The 11,677-nt window shown below is 30.2% G+C and overlaps 2 protein-coding genes across 2 annotated transcripts; one reads left to right on the top strand and one right to left on the bottom strand.

Moving 5' to 3' along the window:
* The first annotated feature begins 1,894 nt into the window (after positions 1 to 1,894).
* On the top strand, positions 1,895 to 4,917 carry LOC145062049 (3-deoxy-manno-octulosonate cytidylyltransferase, mitochondrial-like). Its single transcript, XM_079009661.1, has 8 exons — positions 1,895 to 2,198; positions 2,415 to 2,460; positions 3,116 to 3,202; positions 3,348 to 3,472; positions 3,592 to 3,731; positions 3,813 to 3,864; positions 4,352 to 4,462; positions 4,703 to 4,917. The coding sequence occupies exons 1-8, from the start codon at positions 1,959 to 1,961 to the stop codon at positions 4,790 to 4,792; spliced, it is 891 nt and encodes a 296-aa protein (XP_078865787.1). The 5' UTR covers positions 1,895 to 1,958; the 3' UTR covers positions 4,793 to 4,917.
* A 373-nt stretch (positions 4,918 to 5,290) lies between these two features.
* LOC145062330 (CASP-like protein 1C1) lies at positions 5,291 to 7,960 on the bottom strand. The gene is made up of 3 exons (XM_079009946.1): positions 7,732 to 7,960; positions 6,931 to 7,030; positions 5,291 to 5,677 (listed from the first exon to the last, which is right to left on the bottom strand). The coding sequence occupies exons 1-3, from the start codon at positions 7,884 to 7,886 to the stop codon at positions 5,447 to 5,449; spliced, it is 486 nt and encodes a 161-aa protein (XP_078866072.1). The 5' UTR covers positions 7,887 to 7,960; the 3' UTR covers positions 5,291 to 5,446.
* Between the last annotated feature and the right edge of the window lie 3,717 nt (positions 7,961 to 11,677).

Below are 11,677 nucleotides of genomic sequence, written 5' to 3'. Positions count from 1 at the left end.
TATATATATATATATATATATATACACACACACACACACACATACATACATACATGTAAAGTTTATAGATGAATGCTAACAAAAAATTAATCTTTTTACACTTATACAGAAAAATGAAGTAGTTTCACGGGACACCTCCCCCCCCCCCCCCCCCCCCCCGGGACACTCATAGGTCTGCCCCTGTTACAGTGCAATTGAAGAAATTGGTGAGGGGAGCAAAGTCACCCAAATCCCAATCCACCCAATGCAAACATTAACCCTAGATTCATAAAGAGGCAAAAAAAGGTTGAAATATTATTGCATAGCTTAAAGAGGACTACATCTTGCATTCCATTTACCACATTGGGTCCATAAAATTATCCTAAACAACCTTTAGACCTAGAGTTTTCCAAACTCCACAGAAAACATGACAAAAAGGGACCAAATACATAAAACACCTAGATCTAGAAGCTAAATTCATAAAGATAGGAATTTTATGACTTACAGAGCTTAGTGAAGTGCCGAGAAGGTTGAAACTTCACTAGATCTAGCTTCTATTGACGCCAAAGGACTTGCTTCTTCTCCAAGAATCACTAAATACACTTAAAAACACAAGGATGTAAATAGATTAGGGTATTATTTATTTGCGCATGGTTTTGGAGGATGGAGGTTGGAAATAAGAGCAAGACGTAAAAATTAATGCCTTTAAATAAGGCCAAACCCCAAGACCTAGGGTTTAGGATGATTGCGGCTACGCATCGCGCCCAAATAAAGATGCATCACGTTCAAACCAAAACCCATTTCTCTTAAACCTTAAAAATAATTATCTTGGCAAATAAACATAGCAATAAACAAGCACTAGAAAAAATAAACTTCACATACGAAGAGTGATTGTGGGCTACAAAAGTTGTACATTTTATTTGAGAATTCAGGCAATGGTAAGGGATCATACATCCCCCAATGAGTAGTTTTTGCTTTCTTCGAAATCTGAAAAAATAATAAGGGTAATTTTCCTTACGGGTCTGTTGTGACCTGATTTCCCCCTCATCAAATTTAGTCTCATAACCACAATATTTATAGAAACAATGGAATGTTTCCATCGGGTTTCCATGTGGAAGTATATTACCATTATCAACCAATATCATTGATTTTGTCTGATGAGTTGTTGATTCATCACTTTCAAATATTAGACCATCATCAACAACTATCTTACCTTTCTACATGACATCACCCTTATTTAAAACCCATTGTAAGAAATAAATTGATTCAATATCATAGCCATAGGTAATAAATTATAAAACTGGTTACACCCAATACCGGAAGACCCATTGTCACCATAACAATTTTTCCGTGCAAATCGATAAACGCCATTTTCCAAAACATGATTAACAACTAACAATTGTATTGTATTATGAGTCATATTACTAACAAAAACTAAGAAAATATATGACTATCACTATCACCAATTATCTTCATAACTATTTTAATCCAAAACATTGAAAAGACAGACAAATTTTATTAATATGTAGCCTAGACTTCGAAGTAACAACGGTAATCAACCAAAAATACTTTAAAATAATGATTATACGAACTCATTTTCAATAATCTAATGCTAAATGTGCTATCGATTCACAAATTTTCTCAAATGGGAGCAAGAATGGCAAAAGAAACACCTAACTTTTCGCTCTGCAATGTCCGTATATTCCAAAATGTATTTTAGAATACACTTTTACACTATCAAATATACGATGTTAGATTGTATGTCATTTCTGGTAAACCCAAACAAACTTTAATACTCCTAAATGGTGCATTCCAAACAAGATAGATTATTTTTCAAATTTTGACAAAAAAATTATTAATATTTTCATTTATATGGGTTAGTTTCCCCAAAAGTAATGGTTGAATTAGGCATAAGTTAACTATGACGGTGGAAACGGGGCTAATTACAGTAATTAAACTCCAGTGAATTTTGGGAACATATGGAACCCGAACCGGCCGCTGCTTTTGCCGGCGACACCACTTATTCATGGCCGGTGAAAGGCGTTGCTGTCTACGGAGCCGCGATAACAGCCGCGATGGCCGTCGGTTACGCCGCGCTCTATGTTCGGCCATCTGCTAAATTCAGAAGCAAAGTGGTGGGGATAATACCTGCTCGCTACGCATCATCCAGATTCCAAGGCAAGCCTCTCGTTCCAATCCTCGGAAAACCCATGATTCAGGTTTTTATTGTTACTAGGGTATCTTCCCACATCATGTAACACACACATACGTACACACAAATTAATATATCAACAACTCTCGAATTGTGTTTACTTCAATTGAGAATTACCCGAAGCTTGTGTTGATGATTATTTACACTTTCAAGGTTTAATTTATGTTATAAATTTGAACATCATTTTTGCTAACTGTTCCTTTGGGTTTTATTGATTCTTCAGAGGACTTGGGAAAGAGCGAAACTTGCTACCACATTGAGCCGATTAGGTTTGTTTCTTTCTAGGGTTTTATTAAATATACTGTGTTGATTTTTAGCTGATATACTTTTAGGGTTTAGCATGTACTGTATTTTTTTGACTTTTAACTGATATAATATTAAATAATTTATATTGTTGTATTCAACCAAATTGTTGTATTTTGTTGAAACTTTTCAAAGAACTAGACATGTTGGAAAAAAGAGTAAACTAAGTTAGACAAATTGAAAAATAGGTCCTTACTTTTTGACCTTATCGCCATCCCTTGCACAAATTATTTGTCAAAATGGATCTTTTAAAAAAGTTATCATCTACAGACTACTATACAACAATTATATTCTTTCCTAAAAAGTTATTATATATATAAGCTATCTTCTTTTTAAGCTAGAAAAGCAACCTCAAAAACCACCAAAAGACAATTATACCCAACTTTTCCAATGAAAAAGAGCACCATAGAGACCAAATAGAACAAGAAATCTTTAAACATCCACCATCAAAACCAAGCTTCAATCAATTGAATATTCAATTCAAGTGATTATGATTATTTAGTATTCAAATGAATATATTTGTAGAAACAAATCAACAATCAAGGATAAGCAGTAAGAAAATTAATTATTGAGATAAATGTAAAATTACTAAACTGTCCCTAGTTTTAATCTATGTTGCAGTGGTGGCTACGGATGATGAGAGGATTGCAGATTGCTGTCATGGATTTGGAGCAGATGTCATAATGACATCTGAATCTTGTCGAAATGGTAAAGGTTAAATAGCATTGATTTGTTTAATATAGCATCATAACTTCATTTCTTTCTAATTACATCATTATACTTTGAATAATGAATAATCTAGACCCAATTATAACCATAATTTACATTGCTATTTCTTGCATCAAATTTACAGGAACCGAACGTTGCAATGAGGCACTCCTAAAGCTTAAAAAGAAATATGATGTTGTTGTAAATATTCAAGGAGATGAGCCACTTATTGAGCCTGATATAATTGATGGAGTTGTCAAACTTTTACAAGTAAGTTACAATCACACTTCTGTTTGGTATGATGGAATGGAATGACGAAGGAATGGAATTGTAATTTTTCATTCCATTCCATGGTGGGAATGGAAATGGAATGCCTTTGCATTTTGTAGGCAACCCCTGATGCTGTATTTAGTACTGCAGTTACATCTTTGAAAGCAGAAGATGCATGTGATCCAAATCGAGTGAAATGTGTGGTGGATAAGCGTGGCTATGCAATATATTTTTCAAGGGGACTTATTCCATTTAACAAGTGAGTTACCATAATTACCCTTTTATTTTTTTGGCACAAATTGTTTAACAGAGGCTTCATGGTTGTTGATACTTGATAAAGGTCAGGGAAGGTCAATCCACAGTTCCCTTATCTACTTCATCTTGGAATCCAGGTAAAGATTCAAGATTTTGGGATATATTATTTTTTTTTTTCAAAAATTGTGTAATTAGTGATTGAAAATTTTGAATCATCATATTTCACTTTTTCATTGCATCGTTATTGTGAAAATGCTGAAAAACACTACAATATAAAACTTTGGCAAAATACTGAAAATCACTTGTAATCTTTACCATTTTACTGATTAAACAATATTAACCAAATTTATGAAAAGTCCAAGATTTCATCTTTTGGCAAGTTTCAACTTTTTACTAATGTATCAGTTTTCATCATTAACTTTTTTTGATAATACTAATTTGGGTCCACAAGAATCAAGATTCCATTATTTGTCCTTATCAAAGGGTATTTTGGACATTCGTGATATCGACATATAACGTATCAATTGTGTTAGGATTTTGGAAAGATTATATAAATAAAAGTAAATTTATAATTATTGTATATCATTTTCCATTAACGACTTGATGGGCCATTTGGTAAAACAGAGTTATGATGCAAAGTTCTTAAAGATATATCCTGAGCTTCCTCCTACTCCATTGCAAGTAGAAGAAGATCTTGAACAACTCAAAGTCCTTGAAAATGGTTACAAGATTAAGGTATCATTTTGTCAAAAATACCCTTTTCATTTGACTATATAGCCAAATATCATCTTATAAGTTTATCTATTTATTTGCTTTATACCATTTGATATATTATCAACCGTTTTAGTATATAACAAAACCTACCATTTTTTAAGTTTAAATGGTAAGTTTGTTACATTAAATGATAACAAAAGAATGTTGTTTATTCAAATGGGACCCACAAAAGGGAAGAATAATGATCGTTTCATTTAGCAGGTCATCAAGGTTGATCATGATGCTCATGGCGTTGACACTCCTGAAGACGTTATAAAAATCGAATCTTTGATGCACGAAAGAAACTTGTAGCTTTTAGGGTTAAATGCAAGAAATAACTACATACTTTTATTGATTTGATTATTGTAGCATCTAATTTACATTTCTTTTTATTACAACATTATATTTTGAAAAATATACTCAATTTTAGTATTGAAGTCTAAATACAAATCAATTTTCACTGCTATAATTGGATAAAAATTTCAAAATATAATGTTTAAATAAGAAAAAAGAAGTCATACATATAAACCTTTAATTAAGTAGATTTTTTAAAATACTTTTTTTTTTGTTTAACCATATATATTTTTTTGTTTATCTAAGTTGAGTTTGTTTTTTTTTTTTTTTTTTTCAAATAAAACATAAAACTTTGATTCTATAAAACCACTATAATTTGGAATTTTTTCCGTCTAACAATTTGAAGAAAGATTTATTTTCCATTTAACCATTGAAAGTTTGAATTAGAAAAAAATATATATCTTTAAGACTTAAACCTAAAAAATAATCTCCCATTTGCTTTTTGCAACTCATTAATCCAAACAATATATAACTTTCATTTAGTAAGATAACTCTTCTCAATAACATAGTGATATACAAAATCGTCTTACATGGAAAACGAATGATGTTATATCTTTTAAACATCCTTCAAACGTATAAAAAGATTCTTAGAATAATATAACGGAGATATAATTAAGCTTTAAAAGCAACAAGATTAAGAACATTGTTAAGGGAGAAAAGAAGAAGCAAAAAGTAAAATATAACTGCCACAAATCCTGCGATTAGAGACGCCGAAACATGATGACAAAATTTAGGAACTTGGCCGCATATTGGAAGCCAACCGGCATGCGAATTCCCTTGTTTCCCCAATTGGCCTACTCCTACCGCCGCCGAGAAGCTTGATATCAAAAATGACGTTACAATCTATATGATGAAACAAAATTTATTAAGCATCTACAAAATATAGACATTGAACAGAAGTGTATTTGATATTCTTTTATTATATATATATATATATATATATATATATATATATATATATATATATATATATATATATATATGAGAAAAGTGAATATACCCTTAAGGGTATATAAGCTTACGTATCCAAAATCACAATATCACATCGTTTTGTATCATATATATATATATATATATATATATATATATATATATATATATATATATATATAATATTCTAATTGTCCAATTTCTTATAATTTAACTTCAAACTTGATTTACTTCCAAGATTTTTTATAAATTAGACATTTATTTTCTTCTTATATAATTTTCATTTTCAACTATAATATATATAAACTAGTAGATGTTCGGCAAAAGATGTGATGTAAGAGAAAGATAATAGTGAAATTTCGAATATCTTGAAAGTAAATCAAATTAAGGTTGAAGTTTAAGAACATTATAATAAATATATCAAACAAAATGATGTATTATTGTATGTTTGGGTACCTAAACTTATATATCCTTAAAGGAGGTATATTCACTTTTCATATATATATATATATATATATATATATATATATATATATATATATATATATATATATATATATATATATATATATATATATATATATAAGCTCCTTAATGAATTATTTATATTGAATTTCATAAAAACTATTATAATTTGTTTTTCTTTTTAATTAACTACGGAAAAGAATTTTTCTAGTTAAATTTAAAAAAAAAATCCAGACTATAATGGTTCGTAAACAACCAAAGTTTTATATAGTGGTTTTTTATTAAAAAAAATCAAAATCTTAATTGTAAAATTAAAAAAATGTTCATTTGTTGGTTAAAATAAAAAAATCTGAAATAACGGCTTTTAATGAAACTTGGCTAATTGTTTAAGATTTTTTCCATTGGTTTTGGACTATATGTATTGGGAAATCAAACCAATATCTTGTTCATGATTTCATGGATTTTGAATTCAACAAATTCATATAGTTGATTGTTATCTTTGTTGATTTGAAAAACTAAAAATTGAAAGCCGATATGGTTAAACATAAAAATGAAATAAAATCGGTTTTGGGGACTATAAACTCAAAATTTTTGGCTTATTTTATGTTTTAGGAAAGCCTAGTCAAACCATGCCAATCCCCAAAATTTATGCATTGCTGTTAAGTAACTTGAAAACATGAAATGAGAAAGTCTTGAGATACCACATCGAGAACAAGAACCGGACGCCATGACTTCTTGGGAGGAATGAAAAGTGTTGCCAAACTATAAACTGTTGTGATAATACAAACGATCACAAAATACCTACACGAAACATTTTTGTATCAATATTATATTACGCCCATCAAAAACACATGTAAAGCCATATAAAAATGTACTAGTTCATTAAACCATAAATAAGTGTAATTTGAATACATGGCCTTTTAAATTACTCTAAACAATAGTGATGTGCAAAAAAAAAAAAAACTAAACCGAACAAAAAACTGGAAAAGATGAAAACGAAGTTGTTGTAACTTGTAAGAGACCATAAGTTTAGTTTTTTTTTTTTAATTTTTATTAAAGCGAAACTTTAGGGTTGGTTTGTTTATATATAACTTCAGGTTCGGTTGTGTATTTATATAAGTTTAACTGATTAACTTTATTGGGAAACTTTTCTTACTCCCCATGCAAAACGAATGAAATTGCACCAACTACTAGAGCATGAATTATATGTGTTTCGTTAAATCAAATTGTTTAGATTCAACATTTACAATACATTTTGACAAAATTGTTAATCAAACATTAAAAAAAACGTTCCGATTGAATCCAAACCTGTTAAGCAGGTTCTAACCCAACTCAAATGGCTTGCCTTCCAACAACCTACTCTAATCTTTAACATTCATATCATCTTTAACAATACTAGTTAAAATATATCATAATGCATATTCAAACAAAGATTTCCAAGATCAAATTTTTATGAATACCCAGAAGAAAAAGATTATGAGAGAGGGTTTGATTTGACTTACTTGAGAGTGGGTGAGTTGTTATACTTGGCTTGAAAGGTCATACCCAAGACTTTGGCTGAGTCATGGCTTGTGAGCATAAGAAGAGCGGCTACAAAAGTTGAAGCCATAGCTATGACCCTTAGCACAATAATAGGTATCCATTGAGACTTGTTCATGGAGATCAAACCCACAAAGTTAAATCAAGAAAAATGATAGGGAGAGAGTAGAGAGAAAGTTGGAAGTTGACAAAAATATATAAAAAGATGCATACATGCTTAATGTTCTTTATAATAAGGTTTGGGTATCCTATTTTCCAAAGTACAAACTGTTAATTACAGAACAACATACAAGTTTGAATGCATTATGTACAAGTTACTATAAAATATTGTTTTGGATTTAAAAGTTATTGGCATGGAAAAGATGAAATCTCCTGATATTATGAGTGGAATAAGGTAGTTGACATGTTAGGCAAGGTTGGTACATGTGGTGTTCTTTGGTGACCTAATAACTTATTTAGTGCACACATTTCATCATTGAACATGCTACTATGTGTTTCTTACTATAAAATCTGTTTATTAAACGTACTTTTGATATTTTAATAAACAAAACTTAAATATGAGTTTTAAACTTATCAATCTTTAAATCATTACAAATAAATAAATATGTGCGTGTATGTGTATGTGGTTTTCTTTAATGGTAATCTTATGGTTCTCGCAGTTTATTTATTTTGTACTAGATTATTTTATATTCGTACGTATCATGAAGTTCTGACGATTTTCGAATATGGTTATGTGTATAATTTTATGTCACCATCATTGTATGTCGTGATGCTATCTAGAAGAAACAAAATATTATGGGCTTCATTAAATGAGGAAAGTATCAAAAGGATAGTTACACTCTGTTAAAGTGTTTGGTAAATTTCACATTCTCTTCTATGTAAAAAAACAAGCAACAAAAAAAAAGTTATTTACAATAATGGATCTAAATGATGATGGTATATATATTGGGAAATTAACTAAACTACCAATATTGTAAGGTAATACTATTAAAAAAAACGTTTTTTTTAATTTAATTTAATTTTTAAATAACCATGAAGTCAAGAATTCGTTATTTCGGACCATTTCGAACATCATAAAAATAATTTTCTAACAAAAAAATAGATTTCAGACTAATATTCAGATTCTCGTCTGAAATATTGAACTCCAGACTGGATTCTGAATTTTGTTGGAAAAAAAACTTTGAAATTTCAAGAACAAGTTCGAAATCAGACAAACAATTCCTGAATTTTGAAAAATACTTTCAAAAAGTTAAAGAGGCATAGAAAATGAGAAGTATAAACAATACAAAGGGCTTAAAAACAGACGAATTGAAAAACAGTGATATTAGACACTTAGTGATGCGACGTCCAATCTCGAAAGTGCCAATCGGAATATAACGTGCCTTCGGAATATATTATCACAAAAAAAGACGACGTCAATCGGTTCTTGGAAGGAGGTCCCGAGATGACCCTCCGATGGTCAAGTCAGTTGGTGATCGGACAGATGTATTAGGGTATTGAATATGAAGGAGACGATCCCCCGTACCTGAGGTGTGTCGTCACTTGTATAGTTAGGGTTTTGGATCCCTGAAGTGGGACCAGCGAAACGGATTTGTTGGAGCATAGATACATTGGTCCAACTGTCCTCTAACAGATCTCCCTGAAGGCGATTGCTGCATAATGAATATTGGTAATGGCACGGACACCTTTTGATCTAACGTCGCCCTCCACCACCAACATGTGTCTGTCGAGGGGCGACCTTTCCGTTATTGGATGGTTTGTCGACCATTAACTTGGCTTGGATAGCAGACAACAAAACAATACGATTAGGCGAGAATCTGCCTAGTGAGCAGTGACTAGGCGATGATTCAAGCCCGACAATCATTAGGTGTTTGACAAGCTTTTAGGAGCGTCTGTTAGCGGCCAATTGGCGTTGTCACTCTCCTGTCTTAGAAATGAGCATTTTGGACCTAAGTAGAGAAAAGTTAAAAAAAAAAGCAAAAAACAATTCTAAAATTTCAAAATAAGTTTGGAATTTGGCATTTCCGAAAAAAAAAAGATTATTTTTTAAAAACATATATTTTCATTTTTCTTTAAAATTGAATAAATCAGTTTAGTTAATTTTCCTTTATAACTGGCTCTTAATATTGTTGGATAGTAAGGTGTTGTTTGTTTTTTCTAAAACAAAATATCTGCAGTTTGCGGACCACATTTGTAGACCTCTGCAGTACAAGATGTGGACCAAACGTCTGCAATCTGAAAAAAAAAAGACTGTTTGTTTTTTTAATATCTGCGAGCTACTAAAATAAACTAAAATCTAAATAACCTGATTTTTTTTAAACTTCAAAGTGATTTTTCAATATTTTATGACTTTGTTATAATTAATTAACGAATGTAGATCAATTTTCATGTATTATTGTATAGAAAATAAAAACGTATATATTTGATAAAAACCAACAACGTTGGTTGCAAAGTTATAACTATATATTATAATTAATGATCAAAGAATTTGATACATAAATGGATGAAAATAAACTTCGATTTTTTTCAATTAAATCCATTAAAAAACGTACCATAAATATTTTCTCGAGAAATTGACGATACTGTATTAAATAATGTTTTACAAAATTCGGCAAAAAAATATAAGAATATATTATGATTTTTTTTCATATTTATATAAACAATTTCAACGACTATTATTGTAATAAATATTTATTTATAAATTTGTCAAAAATATCATGTTTGTATCGTCGAACGTTTTTTTTAAGTTTTATAATTTTTTTTTCAAATTGTTTATCATTAATAAAGTTGGAAAAAATATAAATTAAAAAAAAAACTTGAAAAAAAAAGATATATATGTTTTTTTAGGCTAGAAGATGCGGAAGATGTTAGAAGACTTTGGTCCACATCTGCGCCAAGAAAAGGGCGCGTAGATATTTTTAGGTATGGAGTCTTCAAAAAAACAAACAGTCTGCGAAAACTAATGTCTGCGCGTGATCTGCATGAAGCAGACAGAAGAGGCCACATAGATTTGCAGACAAAAAAGAAACACTACCAAAGTTATGAAACCGTTAAAAACTAAAAGTATAATGGTTCATTTCGATTAAAATGTGATATAGAAATTTAAATATGTAATAGTGAGCTTTTATGAAAAAAATCAAATTAGAAAAACAAGTTTATTGGGAGACACTTCAAATATTTTTGCCAGACACTTCAAATAGTTTTGTTAAATATAGATACTATATGTTATCTCCATTTATACTCATAGCGGATGGTCAATTAACCTGATCCATTTTGACCAACACACCAATTACTTATTTTTATCAAATTGCCATATATACTAGTTCATTAGGCTTTTTAAATCTCAAGTTTAATATGTTAAATGAAATAAAAAAATAGTTCAACCAATTTAATGTACTAAACTTATCATCTATTATGATACTATATTAAATTCAACTTAGACATCATATATAATCGATTACGTGAAACAAGAATTTAGTTACATAACTACATTAATAGGTAGAAAAATGATGTGGAAAGTTTTGTGCAGCCTTTTTGTATGTATGAAATGGGCTTCTTGTAAAAATCAGGGCAAAATATAGTTACTTACACCTAATTTTACCTTTCTTTTTAATTTATATAGTTATTTGGATCATACATCAGGCATAAAGTTGCATTATTTACTTGTACAGTACTACCTAATAATGCATGTCAAAAAATGAGCTTGTTTCTCCAATTCTTCTGTTGTAATGAAACATGGATTTTGATCTTCCTAACCCAACTTTACAGCAGCAAAGCCCATTGGGCCTGATTCCACAGCAGCTTCGTGCGTTTAGACTGTTTCTGTCTTTGGGTCTGGATCCGCTACTGGGCTATTTGGGCTATTTTCAAGACAAGGCCGTGCAGCCCAATGAAGGCCCGCTTTATTTG

The sequence above is a fragment of the Lactuca serriola genome, chromosome 7 (genome assembly GCF_051521515.1).
Source record: "Lactuca serriola cultivar US96UC23 chromosome 7, Lser_US96UC23_V15, whole genome shotgun sequence".
NCBI lineage: Eukaryota > Viridiplantae > Streptophyta > Magnoliopsida > Asterales > Asteraceae > Lactuca > Lactuca serriola.
Note: the sequence above shows the minus strand (reverse complement) of the source record. Positions and strands in the feature narration are given on the sequence as shown.

Excerpts from the sequence above, each read along its gene's own strand:
- LOC145062049 (XM_079009661.1), top strand. The coding sequence starts at position 1,959 with ATGGAACCCGAACCGGCCGCTGCTTTTGCCGGCGACACCACTTATTCA. Across the intron at positions 2,199-2,414 it reads TCGGAAAACCCATGATTCAG|AGGACTTGGGAAAGAGCGAA; the intron begins GTTTTTATTGTT and ends TTGATTCTTCAG. Across the intron at positions 3,203-3,347 it reads ATCTGAATCTTGTCGAAATG|GAACCGAACGTTGCAATGAG; the intron begins GTAAAGGTTAAA and ends TCAAATTTACAG.
- LOC145062330 (XM_079009946.1), bottom strand. The coding sequence starts at position 7,886 with ATGAACAAGTCTCAATGGATACCTATTATTGTGCTAAGGGTCATAGCT. Across the intron at positions 7,031-7,731 it reads AACAACTCACCCACTCTCAA|GTATTTTGTGATCGTTTGTA; the intron begins GTAAGTCAAATC and ends TGTTTCGTGTAG. Across the intron at positions 5,678-6,930 it reads CGGTTCTTGTTCTCGATGTG|ATTGTAACGTCATTTTTGAT; the intron begins GTATCTCAAGAC and ends TTCATCATATAG.